This window comes from Neodiprion pinetum, chromosome 3 (assembly GCF_021155775.2).
Source record: "Neodiprion pinetum isolate iyNeoPine1 chromosome 3, iyNeoPine1.2, whole genome shotgun sequence".
Classification (NCBI taxonomy): Eukaryota; Metazoa; Arthropoda; class Insecta; order Hymenoptera; family Diprionidae; genus Neodiprion; species Neodiprion pinetum.
Window position 1 is genome coordinate 38,940,468 of NC_060234.1, and position 9,844 is coordinate 38,950,311.

The following is a 9,844-nucleotide window of genomic DNA, read 5'->3' on the forward strand; positions in this document are numbered from 1 at the left end:
AATAGAGAGTCGGGTATTGTTATGACTACGAAATGACCACCGATTGAGTCATTTAAATCTTCGTACATCGCTGTATAAACGCCGAGTATACTTCACAACTATGCAAATTCATTCGAGCTAGATTCAGCAATGTTAATCTAACTACATCTCACAACCAGTCGCATCGACGAAGATAATGTTATTTGAATACGTGTATAACGTACGAGCGGGGTACTGTTCTACAGAGTTTGTTCCTACAAAAGGTTGTTTCTGCAGATGCTCATTTCTGCAAACAAATTATTCCAGATCAGTCGTTTCTACAGACTTCGCAGGCCAGTCAATGGGGTTTGTGCAAAGCGTACAAATTGGATTAGAACATTTGTAATTCCGATATAAGTACTTTATTGAAATTATAATTTGTATGTACATATATATACATGTATATATACATACAATATATATATATATATATATATATATTTATGTGTATAATATACAATTTTTATCTATTCTTTTTGCTTATGTGAACCATTTGAAACATGAATAGAGACATATAATAAGTACTGAACAGGTAAGTACTTCGAGACGTAGAGCAGTTAAGTATCTCCCCATTGGGATCCAAAGTATCTTGCATATAACGTGCTACTTCATGAATTTAATTATAAAGTTTGTATTTCACAGTATTCTTTACTCTGTAAGAACCGAAATTAATAAATTAGGGGCCTAATGGCTTGCACGAAATTGTTTGTGCCTTCGTATTCGTATAAGTAACTTAAAACAATATACTAATTATTCCACTTTCGGTAGTCTATTACCTAAACAAGCTGATACATTGGGTCCCATGTGATGTTTCATTTACCCCTACGATCAATTTTGGTCTTTCGAATGTGGAATGTACAAACTATTGGTACATAATTATCGTATAATAAGTGATGAGGATATTGAATTTGTGACATCCTGTATAGGATTGTACATACCCTTATTGACGTAGAAATGGATTTTACGCTTATGATGTACAGGTATATTGTATGTATAGATACATACATGGATAATACGACTATGTAAATTTGTAAGTATGATCGATTTGTATGTTTTTATACTTGGAATCGTCGTTTGATGAAGAATATGAGGTTGAAAATCCATAGTACACTTTCTCACTTCGCTGCCTTATTGTATATATAAGTATTTATATAATAAATATGTGTGTTACTCCGTGTTTGCATTTGAACATCTGTTATTTTTATGAAAATCTGATATGATTATAGTACATTTTGTAGCACCAAAATATTCTTTACAGAGCGGCAGGAATCAATAAAATTTATATAATTCTTCAACAATTGTCTATAGAAAATATATAAAACTTAAACTTTTAAATTCTATCAATTAAAAGCACGCGATCACCACATGGTCGATAGTGAGCTTTCGTCAAGTCACATATGCACGTAAAGTGCTATACTTATTTCCAATCTTTTTTTTAACTCCAATACACATGTAATTCAAGGTAATACATTCATAAATATATTCTGGCTATTTACGTATAATAAAGCGATAAGTTCCTTATGTAACTTAGCACACTTTTTTTAGCAAATTGAAAGTGTCTATGATTATCGTAGTTTCAGTAGTATAAATTAATAGTACTTGCTTAAATCATAATCGTGTTATCGCCGTATTCGCATAAACGATCTGTGAATAAAAAAAAGTTGTGACGTCTTTGAAAATAATATAAAAGTATAGAGTTCGAAACAAATTTGGAGCTTCTGCAGTACGACACTTATTTGAGACGAATAATTTTTAGAACCAATTGTCTCTTCTGGTTACTGATTAGTAGACCGGTAAGTAGATCACACATCTATTGAGTCTTTGTATCTGAAAGAGATTCCTTGCAGATGTACATCAATTGTTAAAAATAAACAAAACGAAATATTGCTAAAGGAACTGACATTTTACTCAACATATGAATTAATATACCATGTCGGTTAAAAACTTACAGCATATACAGTATGCTCTAAGTTTAAAAACAACAGTTCAGTTTCCACTAAGCTAAAGATTAAAAAATAAATTAGAAATACAGTAGGTAATCAAACTTCCTTATTACTTTTGGTTTCACACGCTGTAACGTGGAATTTTAGAACCGCCCGTCACAAGGGCACAAAACTGAAGGAAACCTCCGAAAAACGCGTTCCTGCAGTTACATTTCCTTTTTCTTTTACCGCTATCGCTATCATCCGTTCTATCGCTACTTTGTTCCTACCCTTTAATTACGTTCTTACCTTCTTTTTGCCGATGAGTTAATTTAAAGTAAACTCAGTATCTGCGTGCCCGAGTCACCGGCTAAGCTAAGACTTCTACCTTTTCATTGTATCGTTACGAAGTTGCTCATATTTCCTATCTTCTTGTATCTTAATTATCTTTTCTTGGTTGCATCGTGTGATGCCAGTTTCTGTGAAAATCACGATCCACGGCTCTGAGTTATGTTATGCCGGCGTGTGGCTGCATGGTTTCACCAATTAATTAATTCCGTATCTTTGAGCGACTTCGTAACTACCGTATAAGTATTTCTTTCGTATTTGTGAATTTCTCTGATTATCTGTAAATTTCTATTAGTCTGTTTCTGTAATTTCTACCGTATCTTGAGCTATCTTTACCTTGCTTTCATCTTAATTTTCGGTGCTTGTAGTGCTCGTTATATTTTATTTCTTATATCGCCTGTTACATTTTATTTGCTATTGTGTCTGTTGTATTGTAAATCGAGCTCCTTGGAGAACATCCGAGCGTAGATTAAGCCGCTAAATACTACCGTACTTTTTCTATCGCTTATTGACAGCTCTGTATTGTTTTTTCCTACTATCTTTTTATTTGTATTTCTCTGCAATACCGTTTTTCTTGGTTAATTCAAGTTATGCGTATTATCACTGATTTTATCATAATAAGGTGTATTTAGTGTATTTCTTTATCTTGCAAACCCTTCTCTAAATTTGTCACTCTCTCATAATTTTATATTCTCTAGCAAATTATATTTTAGGATTTCTCTGTGAAGCTTCTCAAATTTCGAACTGTTCTAAATCATTAATTCTATCGTTTATGGATAACCCTCTCGTAAATTGTCTCTCGCACATTACAGTAATTCCTATTTTGTCGTCTGAGCTACCGATTTCGTAAATATTAATTGATGTCAATTTTTCTTATTAGTTAAAATCTATAGTAAAGCCTGTCTTATTCCTTTGTTATTATCTTCCGAGCTGGTGTCACTTTGTTATCTATCGATTTACAACAAAGTTCTCACTCTTGCTTTAAATTAACAGAATAATAATTCGCGTAGTGTCATTCTTTGGAAGTTGGTTAAAATCACTTCGCCCAGTGACATGTGGTCTTAAGTAATTTTTTGCGTTATATAGCTTCTCCCGACCTACGCTCAGTTCTCTCTGTTAAGTATCGTCTCGTTCAAAGCTATCGTTTGGCTCTATTCTATCGACATTTCTGTGAACTATTATTGTCTGATTTATCAACTATTGCTTCCTTTTGTAATCTAACTTGACTGACTAAAAGGTGTAAACCTAATCGACAATATACGAATGATTGACCTGTTAATTTTCCTTGACTTGAGTTTATTCATTTCTTTAATTCTTTAATTATCGTTAGCTGTCTTGGATACCACCACTCTACCAGTTCGTGTGAGTACCTAGGCCTAGCCAGCCGTACAACGGGTGCTCTAGTAATTTATCGTATCGTTTCGTATTGTTGTTTGAAAATTGATGCTCAAGCGTCTGGTGCTCAACGTATATCATTTTGTTACAATTTAGTTAGTTAAAAATAATTGGAGAATCGCGCCAAAGTTCCAACGGTAAGTCCTCATTTGAGAGTAACGGAAATTAGCGTTACAACGCATACAGCACTCGTACTAATCACTTCATCAGAAATATTTTCTTCACCAATTGTCTAATGGAAATGATATTTCGACTAAATCCAACATGAAAGAGTGAAATCATTTGACTAAATTGTCAACGAATTAAGTACAAGTATGACAATAGGTAGAATAAATGTAATCTGCTCAAGCAGTATTCTAGCTTACAACATAGTGCCGGGTTGTTCACGTAAATTTTGCAGTTCTGTTTCTTGAAGTGCAATATATATCAATGCTGCAAAAAATAAACATGTCTATAAAGCTAGGACCGCCACAACAGAATTTCATAAAGAGACCAATTTTATCTTTAGAGCCGTTAGTTCCTACGCAATCTTAAAAATTTTTTGGACGTCATCTTTACGCAAAGCTAAAACCACCACCATTTCCGGCGGAAGTCCTGGAGCCGCAAAATCGACGATGGAGCACTTAAATAGCCTTTAATGAGTCTTTAACGATAAAATTGGTCTCATTATGAAATTCCGTTGTAGCAGCCCTAGCTTTATAGACATAAAATAAACATCTTCATCGTATTTTCTATATTAATTCTTGACTTCTCTTATCATTTCTTTCACGTAATTAATTAAGTACCTGTACCTATTATGTATACCTTGAAAATGAAATCCAAGAATGCATGAATAATATATCATAATTAAGCTTTAAGGAACCACAGCAGTTTTCCATTATACCTGACTCCTGTTCCAATTTTTGTCAGGCATTATAAGGTCGAAGCCTCACGTTCAGGGATGCCAACCAAACCAGCATTTTGCCAATAGTAAGTCGGTGGGCCGCTGGTAAAGCAATACTTCATTTCTAAAGGCTCGTCATCCTTAACGTAGTACATTAGGTAAAAATTGCACATTTCATCCGCGTTAGTAGCACCGATATGCGTCCAAGTAGTACGATTACTTTCCATCGTGCATCTAGCTGCTAATGTATCACCGCGTGTAATTGGTATTTTTTTATGAACTGGGTAAAACATCTGAGGACTCAAAGGATCCCTTTTTCCCAACTCTAACCACTCATTTTCAGGTTTAATTACATAACCCGAGACTACTCTACCGAGACTATGAGTGTGAGTTCTATACGCGATTGGATAAATAGTTTTGTCCTCCTGCAAAGTGCATGCCGATTCCATGTACTCTGTACTTTTCGGAGGTATTTTCCCAGATGTTCCCAACAGCAAAACACCGGCCAATTTCTTGTGCGGTTTGAGAGTGTAGTGTAAAAATATCCCAGAGTCATCGGTACTCCCATCTTTAAACTCATCAATGTGTGAATAATGTACTTGCAATACTAGATACTTGATTGAAGAAGTACCGCCAACTTTGAATCCCACGTCGTCCGGTAGAATCAACTTTGGGGCATCTCTGGCCCATGCGTAAATTATCTAGAATGGAGAAAGAATTTTAAATTTCAATAGACAGCAATTGTTTCTAGGTTTTTGTGCAAGATCTTTAACTTTCCAGCCCATATGTTGACCTTCTCTGGATGTTTATAGTGTCGCTAATTAATTGTATTACAAATAAAATTTCCCTTCGTTCAAAAAGCTTTTTGACTCTTCAAATGACTTTGAAATTCTATCACTTTTCCCTATCTCAGATAACTATTATAGTTTACGATAGATTGAGTTCGTCATATACCTGGGATCCTTCACTGCATGGGCTTGCAGTTTCAGAGCTAGTATCCAAGGCATGAGCCATTTCGCCACAATTCCAGACAGGTTTGCTACTGCCTGGTTGCGAGCATCCGTAAAGTAACATATGATGTGCAGTAGCCATAGTAGCGTTAGGTTCAAATCCAACAATGTAATAATCCTTCGTTGAATCTATTTTGATCGGAGTGCAGAGATACAGTTCGGGCTAAAACAAACAAAAAAATTCATCATAAGCCGGGTAAAAAAAATACACCATACGTCAGATTTGCGTAAAGAGTCAACAACTATTTTCACCATAAAACATAATTGAATTCAAAAAGATGTAGAGTATTAATTGGAACATTGGGGGAAAAAAATGGAATTCTAAATTATAAAAAACCAGTTAAAAAAATACTTGAAGGAATGGTACAGAGAAACATCGTCGCGCGATTACGTGACACGATGCACGAAATTATGTACACTCCAATTAGTATGTCATACTTACAGTGGTGGGCCTGACATTCGGCATGAGCAGGGGATACCTTTCGATATTATAAGAGTGGGAATACGTAACAGCCACTATAAACAATATCTCTAATATGAACAGGTATTTTCCTTTCATTTTAACTAATTGTTGGTACACGGAGGTAATTCTTTCGCCTGTATAACGCACCGCGCGATCTTATTAGCAATACTGAAAACCACGGTCTTCTGAGAACTAGCCACCTGTCAGCTCGACACCTGTCAGGTCGATACCATAGACTTATAAGTCGATACACGGTAGCCACGGTTACCGCAGAGAATAGAAGGCAAAGCGCGAGGCAGAGATGGCTGCTCGGTTTTGGTGCAAGAGGATGATTGATAACATAGATACCGTTAACAGTTTACCGACCGAGCAGAGCTGAATGTGTCGTTTTGTTCTTGTTTTTAATTCTATGCGTTCTTGAACGACCGCATCAACCTACTATTCGTTGTAGCATGTTTGAAAATTTTTAATATCTCGATAATCGTGAAAGTTATTCAGAACCCAATTTTATGATGTTACAGTTACAGTGATCGATGTGGGAAACTTCGCATGTGTACTCCACGATCATTGCCGCTATATTTTGCAGCCGTGACGTCAATACATACTTGATAAGCCTCCCACGCGTCGTGCGCGCGTGGGTGTAATTAATTGGCCTGCTTTTGAAAACGACAAGTTGACGGAAGCTGAGATTTTTGGTAGTAAATTCTGTGAAAATATGCACCATTATTTGCTGAGAAACAAAAGTTTTTTTACTTCCAAAGCTGCAGATATGCTCCATGTATGTATGTATGTACTACATGCTGTAAAAACAATTCAAAACTGCAGTATGTAATTAACAATTGTACACATCATAGAATTCATAAATATATAATCACATTTAATAACTTCATATTGTTTTTTATACGTATACCGTGTACGTTTATCGTTGTGTGATGTATTATGTTATACTTATGGAATTTTGGTATGTACAAATACAAAAATTAGCGTAATATTATTAAATATATTAAATATCTAGCTATTTATAATTATACATTCTTCTATTTGGACGGATCAATAATCACAATAACTATAATATATTACACGTACATTGTATAAATTATTATGAATATCTCATTTCGATTATTGTATGCAAAAATTTGAGCTTACAATTGTAGACAAAATATAGTATATATGAATTTCATCGCACAATCTGCGATGACATGCATGTATTTTATGCAATGCGACGAAGACTGCCTAAATCATATTTTTTATGTAAATATTCGATTTACTTTCATTAGTAAGTACGTTATAAGTGCCGGATTACGAACTTGATAACTAAAATAAATGTATTATATATGAAGCTTAAAGTGTTTGCTGTGCTTTGCCATCGTACTGTAATCCGAATTTGTGATGAAAATTTGTCCTAATATTAATAAATGGTGTTTTGGACCTCAGATCATGCTAATATGAAGCGTTATCTCTTGTTTATGTAAATATCTCTAATTTGATCGGTAAGCCATTCAATGGCTGGTTGTAAACCTTCTCCGTTAACGGCATTCGTCGCTCTAATGTGCCAAGGCTTATCCAAAATTCTTTCAAGGCCCAATCCGGCAACCAACTTTACCGTGGTCAAAGAATCTAGCAAATCCATTTTATTCGCTAAGAAAAGTATAGGAATCTTGCGTCCTGAAAAAAGACCAATCGATCCATCATCACACCAGTGCTAATATTACGTATTTGTACCTATTAATACTCATATTTTTGTTATTCATCATACACCAAGGCCTAATTTTACTTACCAATTATGTCTGGATGTTGTAGAAGCATGTCGAGTTCCTCTTTCGCGACAACCAATCGCAGCTTGTCACTACTGTCTATTAAAAATATAATGCCTTGACAATCTTTGTAGCAATGTTCCCATAACGATCTGTAGCGGTCATGACCGGACATATCGAACGCAGTAAAATGCACATTTTTAACTGAAACAAATCGCAAACAAGAATTTCCTTCAATACAAGAAATGTTATCCTTATTATTTAGTTATATATATATATATCCTTAATTCCGAAAATTAGGTCAAGTATATTTATTTAAATAATGTAGTCAATACGTGCATGTTTATTTGATGTAAACAACCGATCTTGTACACTACAAGTTAATCATTTTAATGGGACGAAGACAAGAAATTTGGGCTTCTGAGTTCGGCGCTATAAGCAAATAACGAAGAAAATATTTTTACCCAAATGCAAACAAGTTACACAAAAGAAAAAGATTATTGCAAAAACTTGCCATAGAAGTAGAAAGTTTGGTAGTGCAATATAGAACGAATGTTAATAACTGAAATCACCTTTTAAAATCGATTACAGTTTTAATGCTATTATTTTATTGTTAGTACTATTTCTAGTTCCTAGATTAACACACAACTAAGATCGCGCTGTAATTCAAAAATAGATCATATTATACGGTTGTACCTCTTCCAAATGATTTCGTGATAAACGGAATTAGTATACTTAATATTTCTTTGAACTTCAACAATCAACTGGATTTTTAAATTATGTGCAACTTTATAATTGTACCTACAAATTGTGCGCGCTTTATAAACGTATATTAATAAGTAATGATAAATGCATCAGGGATCTTGATTACATTATTGCTCGAACTATAATAACACGCAAGTGCAGTGAGATCGAAGTCTATATAGTGATGGTAACCATTATTAAAAAAAAAGCTTCTATGGTGACATCGAGTGACTTGACTTATCTCTACATGTAACTTACATGCGAACTTTTCAACATTGAACCCGACAGTAGGGACAATATCGATACACCGCTCTTCCTCGCGTTTGAAATGATTTATTACCGTCGACTTACCACTGTTATTAAGTCCAACAACTAATACGTTCACTTCTTTTTTCCTTAGGCCGAAAATATTGGCCAACCGATCAAACAACCCCATTTTCCAAGTCCCTTTCCTTTACAAGCTTACGTGTCTATCGAATATCAATAATCAAAGTAGCGCCATAGCACGTCACAACCCTAGCGCTACGTCAAGACATGTGATTAGATTCTGAACTATAATGAGAAAAGAGATATTTTCTCGACTATGAAAAAACTTGCTGGGTTTATTTGTCAATAATAGTAGTTATCCTCGGTTTGTTTCTACATATTCTGAACCATTCAAAATACACGCATGGATGATGCGAATTTCCAGCACAGTGTACTCGAATGATTAATCGAAAATGGTTCTGCTTCTAATTCAATCCTGGGGGAGTTTCGCCGGCTTCGTGCATTCCCCTGATACGTTGACTAAAGATATAGATACAAAAGGTTTCCTTAGAGTTGGTATTTTTGATTTTCGCGGGATTTTTAGCGTTTCGCTTTGTATAAACCACATATAAACAATCGACAATCGACAGTGTATGATAAGTACGGGATCTTCTGTACCGATAGGACCGAGAAACTGGTTAGCCACAGACGCGGGACAATTCAAAAGAGTATAAGGATGATGCAAGATAAAGAGTCAAGCTTCACAATTGAATAGTGACTTTGATGTATTTTACAAGTGATAACGGAAGTGTAGAAAATGAACTTTGTGAGTGATAAACTGAATTATGCAAACTGATCTTTACAAATACTTAAGAGAGAAGTTCTTTCTCTGTTCAAGCCAGAAATACGATTGCCTATTCTTTTTCTAAATCTCCCCCGACGAGGCACAGGTGCATGAGCGGAATTCACGAATTATATCCGCCCAATCAAAAGGTTCGTTTCCATTAAAAATCCTGTTACTGTACGCCCTCAACTGGTTCCTACTTCGCTCCCATTTTGGG

General features: G+C 34.9%; 2 protein-coding genes across 3 annotated transcripts; both read right to left on the bottom strand.

The window, feature by feature from the left end:
* Nucleotides 1-1,057: 1,057 nt before the first annotated feature.
* Nucleotides 1,058-6,262, bottom strand: Phm (Peptidylglycine-alpha-hydroxylating monooxygenase). The gene is made up of 3 exons (XM_046618405.1): nt 6,019-6,262; nt 5,521-5,739; nt 1,058-5,267 (listed from the first exon to the last, which is right to left on the bottom strand). The coding sequence occupies exons 1-3, from the start codon at nt 6,133-6,135 to the stop codon at nt 4,596-4,598; spliced, it is 1,008 nt and encodes a 335-aa protein (XP_046474361.1). The 5' UTR covers nt 6,136-6,262; the 3' UTR covers nt 1,058-4,595.
* A 512-nt stretch (nt 6,263-6,774) lies between these two features.
* Nucleotides 6,775-9,020, bottom strand: Arl6 (ADP ribosylation factor-like 6). 2 transcript variants are annotated; one of them, XM_046618410.2, is made up of 3 exons: nt 8,889-9,020; nt 7,818-7,997; nt 6,775-7,704 (listed from the first exon to the last, which is right to left on the bottom strand). In XM_046618410.2, exons 1-3 carry the CDS (start codon nt 8,971-8,973, stop codon nt 7,493-7,495), a joined length of 477 nt encoding a protein of 158 aa, XP_046474366.1. In that variant the 5' UTR covers nt 8,974-9,020; the 3' UTR covers nt 6,775-7,492. The 2 variants fall into 2 exon arrangements, with proteins under 2 accessions (XP_046474366.1, XP_046474365.1); XM_046618409.2 differs by having other exon boundaries at nt 8,796-9,008.
* Between the last annotated feature and the right edge of the window lie 824 nt (nt 9,021-9,844).

Bases quoted from the DNA above. Each gene is read 5' to 3' on its own strand.
- Phm (XM_046618405.1), bottom strand. From the start codon at position 6,135: ATGAAAGGAAAATACCTGTTCATATTAGAGATATTGTTTATAGTGGCT. The intron at 5,740-6,018 runs GTAAGTATGACA...TGTTTGTTTTAG, and splicing joins CGAATGTCAGGCCCACCACT to CCCGAACTGTATCTCTGCAC. The intron at 5,268-5,520 runs GTATATGACGAA...TCTCCATTCTAG, and splicing joins CATGCAGTGAAGGATCCCAG to ATAATTTACGCATGGGCCAG.
- Arl6 (XM_046618409.2), bottom strand. From the start codon at position 8,973: ATGGGGTTGTTTGATCGGTTGGCCAATATTTTCGGCCTAAGGAAAAAA. The intron at 7,998-8,795 runs GTAAGTTACATG...GATTTGTTTCAG, and splicing joins CAATGTTGAAAAGTTCGCAT to TTAAAAATGTGCATTTTACT. The intron at 7,705-7,817 runs GTAAGTAAAATT...GTCTTTTTTCAG, and splicing joins ACAACATCCAGACATAATTG to GACGCAAGATTCCTATACTT.